Source organism: Terrapene carolina, unplaced genomic scaffold (genome assembly GCF_002925995.2).
Source record: "Terrapene carolina triunguis isolate 2854851 unplaced genomic scaffold, T_m_triunguis-2.0 Scaffold93, whole genome shotgun sequence".
Lineage (NCBI taxonomy): Eukaryota > Metazoa > Chordata > Testudines > Emydidae > Terrapene > Terrapene triunguis.
Genome location: NW_020664444.1, coordinates 2642508 through 2661778, shown reverse-complemented (window position 1 = coordinate 2661778; position 19271 = coordinate 2642508). Strand labels below are relative to the sequence as shown.

Below are 19271 nucleotides of genomic sequence, written 5' to 3'. Positions count from 1 at the left end.
CTTTGTGTATTTTAAGATTATTTTGCTTCAAGAATCACTGAAAGCCAGTAATGGAAATAGTTAAAGGATTCTTCTAAGTAAAGGACATTATCAAGAATAGTCCCCAAAATATGAGTGTGTTGGGGAAGGACTGCTTATGGCACCATAAACTCTATGTACATTGTCAAAGGAATGCAGTTTATCTGCATTTTGATGGCTCACCAAGATTAAAAGGAATCCCTTCAGAATGGTTTCTATTTAAAAAAACCATCAAAAAAGCATAACAAGTTTCATCTGCAGAAGTAATTTGAACAGATTCAAGTCTTCAGTTAAGCACCTAAAAATGCTGCTAGTGGCTGAAAAATTAACGTTTTCAGGAGGGCATTACATTTTCATGTCTAAACATAAAATATAGCTTACCCTCTGTCTAGAAAAGATTAAAATTTGTTCTGCTTAGGTATCACACCCTTAAGCACACAGCAACTGGTTGTAAAATTACAAAGCGTGCCAACTGTGGGCTTCCCCACAAATGGCAAATTGAGCTTCCAATTTTTCTTAATTACAAAGAATGCAGAATGAACTTGCTGCTATTTCTCTTCTTTTCCATTTTGAGAACTGTCCTACACTCAAAGCCCTGACGAAGCTTTTTCCAGTAATGGATTTCCTTTCACATTACCCCTCTTTAAGATAGCTGAAAGCTTTCACGTACTGTTTGCTTGGCATCTATGGCCATTTAAACACGAAACCAGCTTGCTGGCCTGAAAGACTCACGTTTAGCTATGTAGTAATCTTGATAAAAGGAGGCTTTTTACTTTAATAAGCCAAGATGTAAACAGCCATTGTAAAATGCTGCACTGAAATTATGTACACCATTGCTTTCTATTTGCGGAACACTGCCATTAAAATCGATTCTTCCCTAAAACGATTCCACTCTTCTGAGACAGAGTATTCCATGCTCACCAAGGACACTGGGTGGCCGGGACGGCCGTGTTTCAATAGTTGGTTTTCATATTTCTGCTACATGCTATGTGCTTGACTGCTTCATTTCTGCTGTGCCTCCTAAGATGAAGCTTATTATACCAGTGCTGGCTTTCTTGATGTTTTAAGGTGGTTCTGAGATCTCAATGTTATAAGAAGTCATGGGTACCTACTGAAGAATATTACCACATTTTTATTAATGGTCACTAAATCTTCAATATAAATTAACCACCTAAAAATCTTACTGACTGAGTTAATCACATCTTTGCTTAAGAATTCCAGCATGATTAGAAACCATTATCACAAAAAGAGCGGGCAACAAAAGCATGAAGCAGTATTTTGTTCTGCAGAAGAATATAGAACTGAGGATTATGTCACAGTGCTTGCTACAGTAACTACTGTGTCAGCAACTGGACAAGTGGATCTGACTGTCCTAGACATATAAAGGGGGAACAAATTTGGTAGTTCTTCCTATCCTCCTCCAGGTCAATGAAGCTACTGAAAGACTCATCTTTGCTGGTAACACTGATTGTAACTTTGTTTAGATATCTAGAGTGTAGATTAGAAAGTAGCATTTTTTCATTCAAGGTTCAAACACAGATGCTTCCAACCTTGCCTCAAGAAAAGAAGATATACAATTGGTTGGACATCATTGTGCTAACTGTAGGGAGTATGCACTACAGACATATATTAACTTTTCTAATACTGTTGAAGGGTAGTCCCTGCCTGATTTGGAAAGGCACTAAAGTTAATCAAGGCATATTTGAAGATGAATATTGCACTCAGCAAATTAGAACAACTATTTCAAAATGTACCAAAGCCAAAACTTATGAGTTAAACAAAGTTGAAAGCCTGTTTATAAAATGATCACTACCAAATGCGTAGGCAGTTTAGTCAGACAAGAATTTTCCCCAAGAACGAGCAAACTCTTCCATCTGGGTCTAACCAGTCTGGTTACTGAGCCTGGGAAAACTGCTTGCAAAATTTTTTGGCAACAAGTGACGAAGAGTTTGTCTTTATTTCACATTCATATTCTGCCTTCTAACTAAGACAACAGATGAGCCCTGCAAGCTCTCTCATGGCATATTTTAAAGTCCTTAATATAGCTAGATTTTTTTAAGCTTTACTTCAGATATTTTCTCAGAAATGTTGCCAAAAACTGTTGGATATTTCTGATCCAAAGATAAAGTAAACCCTCTAGTCCAGGAGAAAGCTGGACTATGTCAATTTAGCTTGTTTCAAGATTACCGGAGGTAGTTATAAATACACCTCCAACATCAACATTTAAATTTTTTTAAATATAAATTAATTTTTCACTCTTGTAACTTCAACAGCTGAAGAGATTCTCAAATTTTGAAAAAAGGAGCTTCTTTGCAGAGACCAAGCATGGAAAATTTCAGCCTCAAATGCAAGTCTTTTGGAAATTTAATCATATTAGAAAGATTCTGTCAACTTGGAACCTAGCTATGTAAATAAGTTTGAATTGGTTTGGGGCTATTACTGTACCCGAGTTCCCCAGCCAACCTTTGTGGTTTAAGCAATCACATTGTTCGTAAAAAAGGTTTCTTCCCCTAATTGCTGTGCAAAAGACCTACACATACAGGAGAAACTGATTAAGAGCCAGCAAATGAATGAATAAAGGTGAAAAGAAAACTTCCATTAATCTGTCAATTATACCTGTCATCGGTAGTCACTGTAAAAATAGTATCTAAAAATTCAGGCACAAATGCTATGTTTAAGTAGATGGCACAACTTTAAAAAAAGATTAGAGACTTGTAAAAAAATGTCCATTACAACTCAAAGTATCACAATTGCTATCAGCATGACAGCTAGGACAGCACTTACTGTGTAAACTGGAAGAAATAAACAGAACATGGACTTATTCAGAATAATCTTTGGATCTCTGCATTTATTGCAGCTTCTGAAACCCATATAAATTAACTCCTTCAGGAAGAAACAGAGGAACAAGGGGACAGGAAGAGGCCTTGCTAAACAGTAATGTTCTCCCAAGCTAGAAACAGCCAGAGAGTCAACAAGAAAAGCAATTATATTCTTGTAAAGAATCGTTTTTATACAGTGAACGAGTTTACTTTAATACAAAGCTACAATTTCTTTGCTTCTAATCTAGGACTTGCTTTTTTAGTGTACTTCAACTTTCAAATCCCCTTTTGTCTCATGTGGCTTGACAGTTTCTCTTCTCCTTAAGCTAGATCATAGACGGCCCAGTCTGAGGAAGCAGAGCTACAGGGCCCCTAACTTCTGTCCTTGTAATCTTGTGATTTGTTTCCACAAACAGCAGTCTATAAAGTCAAAAGTCTTGCTTAGTTCTTTATAATAAAGCATTTAAAGGCAGCACATTAACTGAGTTACAGTACCTGTAATAGATCTTCACTGAGGACTTCAGTTTTCTCAGCTCTGAAAGGAAAAAATACCAGGAGAAATTTAAGCCTTGAATTAGAATAATTTGCACCTAAAAAGATTTTAAGTCAGGGGTAAAAAAAAAACAAACAAACTTGCAGTACATTAACAGGAAAAATATTCAGCGCTAAGAATTGATCTCTTATGAAAAAGTTCTCCCATTTTAAAAAATACCATCCTGCGACAAGCTTATGAACATTGTTACGATACACAGCACACACTGTCAATGTGGCAAGTACCATATTGCATGCAAATTGCAGATCACCACTTGTCTAGCACCACAAATTAGTGAGATTAACAAGGAAAGCCGCACATTCCTAAAGTTGCAAACCGAACCCACTAACGCACTCTGTCATGCTTGTCGTCACTTAGCTCAAATATAACAGCAAGTTTCCAAAAATTATGTTTATGCTCTTCACATTTAGAAGCATCCATAGCTATCATTTCTGTATATTACCTGCCTAAAAACAAGAGTAATTCTAATGCAAGAAACATGTAACAAACTGGAATCCCTCAGTACTTAGCCAGAAGACAAGCAAGAGTGAAACTAAGTTCCAAGGGTAATTTTAAAGAGCACTTCTGCTCCAAAAAATGATTACAGAAACATCATGGAGCTCCATGTTTATTGTCTCAGTGATTCCAGCTCGGAGCATGCGCCACTCCATTTTTAATTCCTCCCTAACTTAACACAGAAATTGCCAGATAAACCAGTGGTCCACTCAGTCAAATACCCTGTCTGACCGTCCTTGTCAGGTGTTAGCCAACCCATTAAAAGACTTGTCCACATTAGGGCGTCAACATATGTTAAGCTAACAACTTCCAATTTCTAGTCTTGACAAAGCCACAGTGGCCATTACCAGATGTTCAGATGAAGGTGCAAAAAACACTGCTGGTAGACAATTACAGTATAACCTGCTCATGAGAGAATTCATGGCAGTAGTTGGCTAATGCTCTGAAGCAGGAGGGTCTAATTCTCTTTATAAAACCCCTATCTAACGGAACTGACTCTTCTCTCCATATGGGTCTTGCCCTTTTTTGAAACTTACTAATATCTTAGTCTGAATGATATTTTGTGGCAGTGACTTGCCACTACTGACTCTATAAAAACAATTGTCAATTTTAAAATTGGCTGCTTTTCAGTTTTGTTCACGGCTATTGTTGTTGTATTCTGAGAAGAGGTAAATGAAGTGCCCAATTTACTTTCTTTATACTAGTTATTTTGTAGAGCGACCATTTCCCCTGTTATTCATCTCCTCCCCGAACAGTTCCTTCTATTCCAGTCTCTCAATGCTTCATTTTTGCTATCCTTCTCTGGGCCCCTTCTTTTGCTGCTGTATTTGAGATAGGGTACTATAAATGAACGGTATTCTAGGTGAAGGCTTACCACAGATTTATATAACAGCACTATGAAGTGTTCAGTATTATTTTCTAAACCAATCCTTACGCATTAACTTTTAACAGCTGCTGCGCATTGAGCAGATACTTTCATTGAGCTGTCCACAGTGACATCTAGATTTCTTTCCTGAATGGTCATAGTTCATTTAGATCCCAGCATCGTGTACATGTAGTTCAAATGATCTCTTCTAGTGCATGTTACCATATATTTGTCAACAACGAATCTCATTTGCTTTAGAATCAGGACTGGAAGGGACCTCGAAGTCATCTAGTCCAGTCCCCTGCACTCACGTCAGGACTCATCTAGACCATGCCTGACAGGTGTTTGCCTAACCTGCTCTATAATGCTGCTCTTTTCACCTAGCATTGTTAGGCCCCTCTGAAGTTCCTCCATCTTCTATAGTCGTACCCAGCCTAGTCTGTCACCTACATTTTACTTCACTGTTAATCCTTTTTAAAACACTGGTTTCGATACAGGCCCATGGTGCACCCCAATATTAACATCTTGCCCTACTAAAAATGTATTTGTTCTTCCCCTGGTCTGTCCAAGCTAGTTTGTAATCCAATGCATTGCTTTACCTCTCCCCTATAATTCCTTTAATCTCTTGTGAGGGATTTTGATCATATGGGGAACGTATCAGTTAACATGCGTCAAACTTTGAAAGGTATTTAATTTCAATTTCATGACAAGTTACCTGCCTTGGGCTATCAGTGAGCCATAAAGTGTTAATTTTTAAATATTTATTGTATGATAATGCTCAAAACTACCAGACAGACACCAACACTTAAATACTTTATAGCGGCAATGAAATGTGCAAAGGCTACAGCAAAATGATAATTCTGGCAAAGTTAAATATAATGAGATCTAATCATTATTTTCCTTGTAAATAAAGCATGACAGCTCTGCTTGATATAATTATCACTTCCTAGTAGTGAATGATAAACTGGTAATAAAAGCCTAGGATCAGATAATCACAGATGAAAAATCCCATTGGAAACTACAAGGGAGAAATCTGTAGTGTAAGAAATGTGTTCCTTTAACTGGAGTGCTCTTAAAACAGATGTTCTTATAAATGTGTTGGCTGTACTTGCATTCCAAGCATGAACACTGAAGAACATAAGAGTGGCCTTACTAGGTCAGACAAAAATAGTCCATCTAGCCCAGGTCTGACAGTGGCTGGTGCCAGATGCTTCAGAGGGAATGAACAGAACAGAGCAATTACTGAGTGATCCATCCCGTCATCTAGTCCCAGCTTCTGGTTGTCAGAGGTTCAGGGACACCCAGAGAATGGGGTTGCATCCCTGACCATTTTGGCTAATAGGCACTGACAGACCTATCCTCCATGAACTTAGGTAATTCTCTTTTGAAACCAGTTATACTTTTGGCCTTCAGAACATCCCTTGGCAATCAGTTCCACAGGCTGACTGCATTGCGTGAAGAAGTACTTCCTGATGTTTGTTTTAAGCCTGCTGCCTGTTAATTTCGTTGGGTGACCCGTTTGCATTATGTGAAGGAGTAAATACTTCCTTATTTGCTTTCTCCACACCATTCATGATTTTAGACTTCTATCATATCTGCCCTTAGTCATCTCTTTCTTAAGATGAACAGTCCCAGTCTTTGTAATCCTTCTTCATATGGAAGCTGTTCCATACACTTAATCATTTTTGCTGCCCTTCTCTGTACTTTTACCAATTCTAATATATCTTTATTGAGACGGGGTGACCAGAACTGCATGCAGTATGCAAGGTGTGGGTGTACCATGGATTTATATAGTAGCTTTATGATATTTTCCATCTTATCTATCCCCTTCCTAACGGTTCCGAACATTGTTAGCTTTAATTGCTGCTGCACATTGAGATGTTTTCAGAGTGGAAACAATTAATTTAGACACCCATCAATTTGTATGTATAGTTGAGATTTTGTTTTTCAATATCCATTACTTTGCACTCACCATAATTGAATTTCATCTGCCATTTTGTTGCCCAGTCACCCAGTTTAATAAGACCCTTTGTAACTCTTTGCAGTCAGCTTTGGTCTTAACTTTGAGTAATTTTGTATAATCTGCAAGTTTTCCTACCTCACTCTTCACCCAGTTTTCAAGATCATGTAAGAATAATATGTTGAACTGCACAGGTCCCAGTACAGACCCTTGGGGGATCCCGCTATTGGCATCGCTCCACTGTGAAAGCTGACAATTTATTCCTACCTTTGGTTTTGTACCTTTTAACCAGTTACTGATCCATGAGAGGACCGTCCCTCTCATCCCATGACTGCTTATTTTTATTAAGAGCCTTTGGTGTTGGACTTCGTCAAAGGCTTTCTGAAAATCCAAGTATACGACACCTACTGGGTCACCCTTGTCCACGTTTGATGACTTCCTCAAAGAATTCCAATAGATTAGTGAGGCATGATTTTCCTATACAAAGGCCATGTAGACTCTTCCCCACCATATCATGTTCATCTCTGTGTTGATAATTCTGTTCTTTACTATAGTTTCAACCAATTTGCTTGGTAGTGAAGTTGGGCTTACTGGCTGTAACTGCCATGATAGCCCCAGGAGCCTTTTTTTTTTTTAATTGGCAATTCATTAGCTATCCTCCACTTACCTGGAGTACAGAGGCTGATTTAAGAGATAGGTTACATACCACAGTTGTTAAAAACGAAATTGCAGAACTGAGTTCCTTCAGAACTGAATATCAAGTCCTGGTGACTTATGTTTATTTTATCAATTTTCTCCCAAACCACCTTTATTAACACCTCAATCTGGGACAGTTCAGATTTGTCACTAAAAAAGAATGGCTTGGGTGTTGGAATCCTCTGAAGCGAAAACCAGTGCAAAGAATTCTAGCATCTCTGCAATGGCCTTGTCTTTCTTGAGTGCTGCTAAATTGTCCAGTGGCCCCACTGATTCTTTGGCAGGCTTCCTGCTTCTAATGGTACTTTAAAAAATATTTGCTGTTAGTTTGTGTGTCTTTTGCCATTGCTCCTCAAATATTTTTTTTGGCATGCGTAATTACACTTTTACACTTTACTTGCCAGAGTTTATGCTCCTTTCTATTTTCCTCAGTAGGATTTGCCTTCCAATTTGTAGAAGTGGTCTTTTAGCCTCTAACCACCTCTTTTTTACTCTGCTGTTTCTCACAGCATTTTTGTCTTTTTTCTTTTTTTTTTAAATATGGGGTATACATTTAACTTGAGCCTCTGTTGTGGTGTTTTTAAGAGTTTACATGCAGCTTGCAGGCATTTCACCCTTCTGACCCTTTTAATTTCCATTTAACCAGCTTCCTCATTTTTGTGTAATTCCCCTCGTTGAAGCAATTACATTGTTGAGCTAGCAGACTTAGTAAAAGCATACAGGACCACAGTGTGTCACTGAGGGAACAATGTTATGTAGACTACTGTAGATTTCTTATGGAAATGCATGATTTGAAACTCAGACCTAAAAAAAAGTCAAAAGAATTCTGACATACCAAAGCAGAGTGCACTAATTTAAGAGACCTTTCTATTAATTAGATCAACAGAGATAAGAATTAAAACGGAAAGGTTTACTGTCGCTTGGAAAACTCCTTTCTGAAGTTTCATAAGCAAAGCAGAATCTCACATTGCCATAAACAACTTGAAAAAGTTAACTTTTTGCTGTCAAAAGTATGAATATCCAGAATAGGCACCTTGCAAGTTACCTTCAGGCCTACACTGTTAAGGTCTCTGTGCATCAGGAAAAAAGTTTCTCATTGCACTCATAACTTCCTGTGTCTGCTCTGGAGCGAATCTGGAAACTAGTTGATCATACATTTCTCATAAAAAATGAGCCAGATAGCTGATCACCCAGAACTTCCACAGGAGTGGGTAAGATTCACACATCTCCCTGGATCATCTTTGTTCTCTCACTTTAAGCAGTTCTATCCACTAAGAGAAAATATTTAGAAACCAAAACAATTGATCAGAGGCTATCTGATAAGAGTGTTCTCACATTATAATCAGTATGCTTTTTACAAGGCTGCCGACTGGACCTTTAGTCCATGCAGTGATTCAAAGCAATTGGCTAAAAATAATCTTCATGTACACATCTCATCCAAGTCCCTCTGTGCACAGCACAAGTCTGTTAAAAGACAAAACATGAACAATTTAAGGCTCTGAACCTACATCCCCTGAAGTCAGTTAGAACTTTGACATTTATTTTACTGGGAGCAGCAGTGAGCCCTTAAGCCAAGACTGACTTAAAAGAAAGCCAATCACTGGATTTCAGAGATACAGAATGATGCCTCTTGCATGAGCAAATCAGATGCCGCCATCAAGAGACAGAATTTACATGGAACAGACTGAGTCGCTGACAGTGGTAGTTTGGGCTTTGTAATATTGATGCGTAGTAGAATACTGGAAAATAAAACAGGAGAGTTATTAACTTAAATCAAAGGGGATATACTAAATACAGCAGCTGTTCATCACTGTAGTCAAACCATGAAGCAACCGTACAATCTTTATTATAAGGCTAGGTCTTCCAGCTACTTCCTATTACTGAATAGTCACAAGCAAGTGGAACAGAGGGCTGAGCTGTCATCGATCACCATGCTTCCTCGTGCATTTTATGGATTGTCTGTTCCAGTCCAGATTTTACATCCAAAATCCAGCATCATGGGATGTACATTACTTATTTTTTTTGCCATCTGCTTCAGGAATTAGTGAAGATTTAATTTAAAATATTCATGTTCAGTTCTTAGCAGCAGTGAATCATGTAAGAGGGAACAAACATCTAATACAGCCATAGATTTATATCAGCTTGTTAGAGATTTTATAGAAATGTATTTAGAGGTAGATGTACACATTTTCATAGATGAGCAGGTTTAAGACAGGAATGCAGAATGCTGTTACACTCTTTCAGCAATGAGTACCACTAATAAGCAACTATGTTGCTGGATACACTGGATGAGAGAAGACACCCTTTCACCCAACATTTGTGCAAAACTAAACAATACAACTTGTTAGCTACTAGCTTAGAAGTACCACACACACACAAAAAAGGGGGGGTGTATGTGGTTGGAAATAGGGTTCAATGAGGGGCAAATATAGGCAGAATTTAGCCCTAGTTTTGTAGGACCTATATACAAATGAATACACATGATTTTGCTCTAAGTATATAGAAAAGATATCCTTTTATCTAATACAGAGATATCACTACTCTGCCTGAAAATAAAGTAACACCTAGAAATAAAAGTTTATGCTACTATGCATCCACTCTCCCAAAGAGCGTTGAGTGCATGCTTTTTATATCAAAAGGTGCCACAGTTTAGAAAGGCGTATAGACAATGAGCAAATTAGATGCAATGTATTTTATATGAATAATTAAATGCCACAGTGACAGATGTATAGTAATATCAACAAAAACACTTGAATGACTAAAACAAAGGACATCCTGTTGCTGTCTAGACAAGTGTCTGTCGCTTTTCAGTTTCAAGCGCTTCCTCTAAAACTGATGGGAATACATATGTCTAAAATATACAGTGCTATTTTAAGCACATGCTGAAGACAGACTATAGTTAGCAACATTTCAGCTAAGAACTCTTCCAGCTAAAATAACTAACCCACCTTTAAGCACTAAATTCCCTCTTTTTCTGTGAAACTAGCCAGGAAGCATCCTTTGCAGCCATGTACTTCATGATAATCTAGGACTTGTCTACACAAGACTTTAAAATCTGACAGCACATTAGCAAACATGTGAAAACGTGTTTTAGATATCAAGTATAAACCAAGCACTCACTGGCTTTAACACGTGGTGATGGCCTAGACTTTAAATCAACCAACTCTGTAGAATGTAGAAAATATTAACATTGTAAATATTATGTAAACAAAAAGACAGCAGGCTTTATGAAACAAGCAGGTCTCCAAAGTGTTAAAAATAAGCCTCTCTACATTACAAGACGGACCCAAACTAGAATGCTGCAAACTGGCACCACACTCTGAAAAAGCTTGGGGTTGTTCAGAGCACAAGTAGTGGTGGTGTCGATTTGGGCCTCAAATCCAAGTGTTTGTCAATTGTTCATGATCCTGGTCTGACCAGCAAAGTCATTCACCAAATTCACTCAGTTTTAGTTCAACATAACATCTGTTAACTGTCAATATCTAGGCTTACAAGGATTGATACAATATTCATGGACTGCAGTTGCACACAGGATCATACTTTTTTAACCATCACTTAGCAACTCAAGGTAAGGCTTAAAGTATTATTGTCTATTGCATTTTGAAAAGACTTAAAAGTATACTTCATATAGAGGTTAGTTACAAAAGTTGCTTCATTTGTTGCACCTCCATGTGATGAGGTGGGTGCCCTGATGTCTCTTGCTCCAGCACAGTTTTAACATTATGGGAAGAGGTAATGCATAGTAAGATTTTGCAGAGATGCTTTTATAGGAATCAAGACATACTGTACTAGACTGACCAGTGCTCTGTTGACGTATGGGCAACTCTTGGGTTATTAATAAGAAAGATTTCAATTACATTCTACTTGAAAGACCTTAATGGTGGAGCTGGAGAACGCTATTTTTCTTCAGCTAGGTTTTGTTACAAGCCAAGGGAAATCCTTTTTAAAAAACAAAACACACTTAGTACAAAAGCCATATTCTGCCATATGCACTGTTTCTGATAAAAAAACCACACATTTACTGAACCAGAAGCAGATTGAACAGGTGCAGTTACTACATGTATGTAATTACATGCCCAACTCCATTTGCAATTCTGGTGTGTGTGTACAATTCTAAACAAAAAAAATGGGCCCTGTCCTACATATTAAAATTAAGAACTTTGTAGTTTTGAAGTTTGTTATTTTGGAAGTAAAAACTACTTTGGAAAGATAGGAACTGTCTTTGTTCAGTGTCTGTACAGCGCCTAGCACAACAGTGTCCGAGTCCATGACTGGGTCTCCCAGGTATTACGATAATAGAAATAAGGTAAGCTTCGTTAAGGATGTAAGCTAGTATTGTTTCAGAAGACAGACGTTAACAGTGGCAGATAAAATCACCATGGATTAATAAATGCATAGCCTACTGATACCACCACAGCTTAAAAGAATCTGAAGGGGTTTTTCAACCAATTTTTTGTGGGCCTATATCAGTAAACAAGCGTTTTTCTGGCCTGATCCCCTTATGTTAAAAGGTCTATTAACTTTGTATCAGACTCATGCCATGAAATGACAAAGCATAAATCTGACAATGAAGCAGTGTTCTACTAGAGTAGATTAACAATTGCAACTAAGAATCTTTCAAAGAGCATTTCCAGATGCTTTAGGAAAAATATGTACCGACTAGGAAAAAACCCAGACTAGCTGGGTTTAACCAAGGTGTTCAGTGTAATAAACCAAATCTGCAACTTCAAAAACAAAATTCCCCCTGCAGTACCTGCTTATTTATACACATAGTGTGATCTTTAATCTAGTTTCTCAAACTAAAATTCCTAAACTACATTTTCTATGGTAGTTTCACAATTTAAGAGTTCAATTGAATGTAGACAAAACAGTTAAATACTGGGAATGTAAAATGAAGTGTCTCTCCAAACTATGACTAATTGAAAAAGCATGCCCTTTCTCCAGCCCCTCCTACGTACTAGGAGGCCCAAAACATTCCAGGTTTATGACTGGATCTGTTGTGTGAACTTCCGCTATACAGAACCTACTGGCATGTGTCTTGGAAACAGAAGATCTGTTTAAACTAAGGATATTCCCTGACATTCTGTAACAACAAAGATAATGCTTACGTAAGAATAAAAAAAAGACTGTTAGAAATGATTAGTAGACTGTAATTACAGAGTGGAAGCCCTGCATGCACCAAGGTCCTTCTCAAATGTTACATTGCTTTCCACAACAGAAATGGTCATTTGATTGCTCATCTGTTCACACGGTTTAGATATAAAATAGCTGATTAATTGGCAACATTCCACTGAAAGAGTAAGATTTGGACCTGTGGGAAAAGGAGGATTCTGGGAACTGAAGGCAAAGTTGCAGGATACAGCACAAAGGACACAATTTATTGATAGCTGTTCTGGAGGAGTGCAAGTGTTCCCATTTTCTGAATAACCACTAAGGGTTCCACAATCACCCATATTCTCAATTACCTGTGTTCTCAAGTGAAATGAAGGATTACACAATTTTAAAAGGCCGTTTTAGAAAGCCAAAAAAACCTGAACATAATTCTTTGTCAAGTATTTTTGAACATCCATAAGAAATATACCAGTTTCACCAGGAATATCACAAACAGATGCAGAATTCCTGTAAATATAAGAATGATGGCACACAAAACATCTTGAAAGGCAATAAAGATTAACTATCACTGCTCTAAAGTTAAAACTGGGAAATAGTCTCCCCAACCTGTTTGAAACCAGTCAAAAGTACTATGGCAAAATTATCATCTCCTTCTGAATACTACAATATTGTAATATTTTGAGTCACACAGTAGGACATGCACTCTCAACTATCATGTTAATGTTTAGATCGTCATTTCTAAAGACCGTAATTAAATTGGATGTTTAAGGTGGAGTACATAATTCCAGATTATGAAGAGACATTAGGAAATTATATATTTTGGTCCACAGTCAGGGCAATTACCTGCTTCTGTGCCAAGTCCACCAACCATGTAAGAATGCAAGAGTTTCTTAATGGTTATTTTAAAACTTTTTAAGTTAGTCATCCCACCATGGTTATTTATTTATTTATTTACTGCATGTTCCAGTACCGCTCCTTTAGTTATGTGGGTTATGTAGTTATATCCATTGTATTCATCTTTCCTCCTTTCTGGAAGGGCTCTTCAGCCCAATGAAGCTTTGGGACATAATATGCAGACATTCTAAGTTGGAGCAGGGCTGCTCCTCTCTTGTCTGGGTAGGCAGTGGGGAAAGTAGCAGCTCATAGCTACACTTTCACTTTAAAACCATCCTTTGTCTTCTACTTTCAGTGAGCAGTTCTGCTTCATGTACCGTGGCCGGGGTCACTTATACTTTCTAAACAGTAGATCAGGAGGAAGAATTCGGGAGCTAGGAATTTTCATCTTTGATGTAGAAAAACTCATTAGCCAAACCTGGAGAACTGAAGGCGAGATTAAGGGTATATTTACGTACTTTAGAAAACCCATAGGAGCGAGTCTCAGAGCCTGGGGTCAAGTGACTCAGGCTCATGCTACAGGGCCAAAATAGCAATTTAGACATTCCCACTCTGGCTGGAGCACTGCTCTGACACTTTGGGAAAGGGGTGAGCCCGGGCAAGAATGTCTACACTGTCAGTTTTAGCCCTGTAGTGTGACCCCAAGTCAGTTGACCAAGGCTCTGAGACTCGCTGTTGCAGGTTGTTGTTGTTTTTGCAGTGTAGACATACTCTTAGCCTCAGTTTGGCAACATTCTGCACAGGCCACTGGCTTCAGAGAAAGTCACAAGTCCTGTCCAACCAGCACAGTAAGGATTCTGTGATCATGGATGGGCTAAAAAGTAGGTCAAGAGCTACAAAAACAAGAAGCTTAATGCCTTTTAAAAGCCAGTAAGGAAGCAACAAGAGCAATCCTAAAACAAAAAATGCTGTTAAAAAACCTGACACTCACTAGAGAACAAGTAACTCAGTTCAAATGTAAAACTGGTAATGAATCTTTACTCATACTGTATATGGAACCTTAAGTGTTGGTGTAATAGATGATGCCTATGGGAGTAGTTTGCTTCATGGTGAAATGACAAGTCTGAGCTCTTAAATTCTGACAAGATTATAACAGAGGCAAAGGTATCCATGAAAACACGACACAAGACTATTAACGTTATTAGTTTTTCCTGCCATTTGATTTTCCTTAACTACATGAAACCTATTTGTTTGCTACCCCAGAGAGGCCAGATGGGTAGCTTTTGGCATGCTAACATTTCAGAGCACCTTTACATAGGGCTTTGTTAGCAGTACATCCTGCTCAATTTCTATAGTACAATAGGCAGGATTTGCTGCCAGGAAAAATGGAAAATTAGCAGCTCTGTTCAAAAACAGTAATAAAGCATTCAGAATTAAAGAAGTTAGTTTCCCTTAAGAGCCTTGTTTTTCTAAAGCTAACTAGAGAGTCTCGATAAAATGTAACTTGACAAAGAAAGATTTCACATTTATTGATTAATTCCCCCCCCCCCCCCACTCATTCTACACTGTACTAAGAACTAAAGCATCTTGGTGACTAGACTTCAGCTCTTTCATGTCACTTGAACTATATATGCTAGTCTGAAGTTCCAGGTCTTAATTTAAAAGTCTTAACATGTCTGATAAGAGAAAAATGCCCAAAGGGGGAAGACATGATGTTGTGGAACACCACCCAAGCAAATGGTCCCCAACTCAGTTTCAGATTTCTAGATGATCTTGGTGCAAATAAAACTAAATAATGTGATATCGTCTAAAAAGTAGTGCCAAAATTCAGGACGAGTTGGCTACTTTAGATACGGTTAACTGTGCAGTTAATAGAAATAGCTATAACTTCTATCTCTAGAAAGACAAACATATTATGCAAACTTTTAATATAAATTATTTACCATAAAGAAAATATAGTTAAACTTTCACTGGCCTTTTTTAACCACTGGAGAGAATATGGGGGAGCAGAAACTCCAGGATTATCAGGAACATGACAAAATACTATTTGGTTTTTCCTTCTTTCCTTTTATCCGTTCAGCTCTCAATTGTTTTTTAAAAATTGGTAAGTTATCCTAGATAGTCTCAACACAACTTAAAGTTTTCTTACTGAAGTGATAACCCACACTTCCCTTACTGCTTTATCTCCTATTAGTGTGAGCTAGAAGAATATATTGTTAGTGTTCACAAGTTCTGTACTTATCTACTTCTATAAACAAACAGTTCAGGGCTTTTGAACTTGTGGTTTGCTTGCGGACCTGATAATACCAAAAACATGTGCTGTCCAAGAAGCAAGCAAACGTAGCTTTTCCTTAAGGGCCCAATCCTGGTTCCACGGACATGGGAATCTGCCTATTGACTTTAATGGGAGTATATAAGTGCTATAAAGTTGTTCGATGGGGAGAGGAAGAAGAGGTGTAGCAAGTTTAATGAAGTGCATTTGTTGTTTTTAGTTTTGTATCCTTTTAAGAAATAGAACTTTTATATAAAAAAGTGTTAAAAAAAGTCTTTAGGGGTAGTATAAAAATATTTTCTACAATTTGTCCCTGCCTTTGGAATTATATAACAATGATCATTCTTCAGAGCCATTTTAATGTAGGGGAATTATTTTCTCCTTTTGGCAATCTGTGCCAGCATTCAGCTTTCTGGATGCAGCAAGATCTGTTGCATGAGTTTGATTTTACTGGCATAGCATTTTGAACACAAGCCCAAAGAACAGAACACTGTTTCTCTCGCCACAGAAACCAAATCCACCTTCTGACTCAACTATTCTGCTCTCTGTAGTCTCTCATCTGCTTTGGTGTCAAAAGTAGTTTTTACTATTTTACTCCTGTTCTACTGGAGTCCGTGTGGCTCAGAGACTCAGCTGACTCATGCAATTCTGTTCTGACAGCAGAATTACTACACGATGCAAGAGTCCAGCTTCGCTTTCAGGACACCTCATTGAGTCTGCAGGGCTTATAGTTAGAGAACGCCGGTGTCTCGTTTTTACATTGACTGAGCAGATTTGATCTGGAAGTGACAGACAGGTAAACATGGAACCTCAATGCCCCCTCCTCCCCACTTACAGATAATTTCCAGAGTCGAAGACAATAAAGTTTAGAAATCTGGTAGAGTATGCACACATGGACAGTCAGTAGTTAAGAGGATAAATAGGAAATAGTTTCTTATGGCAAATGCTGTTGCTCATATGATCTTCCCAACTTCTCATTTTGGGCCATTCAGCATCATCATCAAGTGCATTTAGTGAGAAATTGCTGAGAATGCCCTCTCTCAACTTCAGCTTATTTTATTTGAGAAGATAGCGTCCCTTGCTCTTCCGCCCAATCGGAACAAGCTGTGTGCTTAGTGCCGGAGAGCGGCAAAGGGAGCCCAGCAAGTTATCCTTAAGAGCTAATTTTTGAACAACATCTGTTGCTTTACATAGAGCGGATTCCAATCTTCCTTGGCTGGGAGAGAGGGCACAGGATACGGATGACTTTGGAGAAGGCTGGCAGGAATGGCAAAGGGGAAGATCTCCAAACAACACTTCTGCACAGATTTATCGTAATATACTTCCCTAGCCTTCATACTTCAGTTTAGACTGTTCTGCATTCTAGATTTTGTACGTGATACATTATGAACAAGATTAGTATTTAATGCTGATCGGAGGAGAAGTGTTCAATTACACACCACATTTAGACAGCTAAAACAAATGTACCAGGTACATGTGTTACTCTTAGCACAAAAGTGCTGTTAAGTTACTTGAAATTTTATTTTATTTGAGTCATGGTAGAAAGGGATATTTTTTCCATCAGAAATCTAGACATGAATCTATGCTCCTGCTTAACCAGAATAGCATAGACTAAAACTTACATGAAGTGCAGAATAGCATAGCACAAAAAGTCCTAGACCAAGTCATTTAGTGTGATAATTTCTTTTTGGTACATCTGAATGCTTCTTGCCCATTGCTGAAACATGGATACTAAGCTGTAAGGATGCTTTTCCCAACCATATTTCTTTTCACTTGGCATCCTGACTTCCCTACATGCAGTGTGCTTCATGTCAATGGAAAGTTAGACAAGCCAACTTCTTCAGAATTTCTTTTCAAAAAGTAGTTTCCCCTGAGAATTACTCAATATTTAAGAAGCTATAGCATATGCTCTGACTAGTCTTAGGGACATGCAAACACGATCTTTTTTCAAAACATATGCTGCGTCAGTTATTTTGCCATTTTCAAAGAACACAATTCTAGCATGGGATTTCCCATACACACTTATCTATACACACCTCTTGATAAGAGAGCACTTGAACTTTTCAGAAGTAGAATGAAATGCTGTTTTCTTCTTTCATACTTACGAGTGGAAAAAGCTACGGTGGTGTCCTCATTAAGGTTATATTTAAATTCAGCTTCCAATAGGTTTTGGCTAAGTTCTAATATTCAATTTTGGCAGGTTTAATTTTCAAGTCGAATAGGAGGCAGCACTATTCCTTCCACAGAGTATGCAGGGAATAGCCCAACAAGGGATGTTAGGAGTCTAACCCTTCTGGTCAAATCATATTCTCCAACTCAGGAGAGAATTTTGGGGCCAGATTACATTAGGCTGTAAGCTCCCCAGGGAAGGGACCACGTCCGCCTGTGAGACAATGCCAAACTCAATGAAGCCCTAATTCTGAGGTGGCACCACCACAATACGAACTACCAACAGAGTGTGCACAGTAGGAGGTAACATTTCCAGAGTGCATTTCTCTTCTACTTTTTCCTTTAAAAAAAAGCTTACAAGAATTCAAAATAGATTAGGTTCTATTTTCCAAATATTTTAGCAATGATTAGGGATTGGGGTATTCTGAAATCCCAGCACAGCCATTTATTTTCAGTGTTTTCATAGACAGGTCAATAGCAGTTAATATCCATACACTTTGGTTCTTTGTCCATGCCCAGACAGGATCAGCCATACCACTAAAACCAAACCACCCATGATTATATGTACACAAAACACCACCATGTATTTAGCAACCAAATACAAGATGGTGGTGTTCCACAGAGCAGGCAAGGAGTTTCCAACTATCTTTTTTTTTTTTTTTTTGGGTGGGTGGGTGGTAAGGTGCCAATCCTGTGCTCAATACTTACCACAGCAACCCTCCTATTCTGGGGGTAGGCAAGCCATTACTGGCAGATGCCAATGATGCAGCCCAAGAGGTGGGGCTGGTCCTTAGGCCCTGACAATCCAGCACCATCTTGAATGGCCCGCCCCATTTTAAACAAATTAGTTTCCTACTGTGAATGAATTTTAGACAGCTTATTGCACAAACTATAAATAAGTTATTTCCATCTCCACCTCTTTATTGAGGGTTTTGCATTTGTCATCAGATTAAAGCATTAACTCAAACTTAAGACATTAATACTCTAATTCTGGAACAGATACTGCATGAACTCACCCAAACTACTCTTCCTGGGTTAAAAACCAGTTTGGATGACTGAGCTTGCAGTTCGCAGCATTCAGTCAAAGGAGTTTGTTCTGGTACAGCGACTTTTCTATTCCAGAACGGGTTTAATACCCAACCCTTCAGGAAAGTTGATTTAATTATCTGACGGGTGCCATTTTTAAGACAAGATATTTCACTAATCAAGAGCTACAGTTTTAGAAGCTTATGAAGTAACAAAAGCTTGCTGATATAGTCACAAACAACAAATAGTTAAGAACTTCCATTCTCATCTTCTTTCTCTTGCTCCATTGAGCTCTTCCAGTGAACTCTGCCCAAAGGTATGGCCAGTTTTCTAGTTCTAAGTTAAATCTGTTTATTCAGTTTAGATTTAAACAACCATTACATACTATGCCAGATATAATTCCCACCACCCAACTTTGACAGGATGAAGCTATTCTAATCAAAGGCATCCCA

At 38.1% G+C, this 19271-nt stretch overlaps 1 protein-coding gene across 5 annotated transcripts in view; it reads right to left on the bottom strand.

Annotated features, from left to right (window-relative positions):
* The window catches only part of ARHGAP17 (Rho GTPase activating protein 17), a 69205-nt gene that overhangs the window by 29989 nt on the left and 19945 nt on the right, over positions 1–19271 (bottom strand). For all 5 annotated transcript variants that reach the window (XR_003369734.1, XM_024212432.2, XM_024212435.2 and 2 more), the window contains exon 2: positions 3333–3372. Coding sequence is in view for 4 of the 5 variants with exons in the window: in XM_024212432.2 (XP_024068200.2) it covers positions 3333–3372 (40 nt within the window). In the remaining variant the exon portion in view is untranslated. The remainder of the gene's footprint in view (positions 1–3332; positions 3373–19271) is intronic.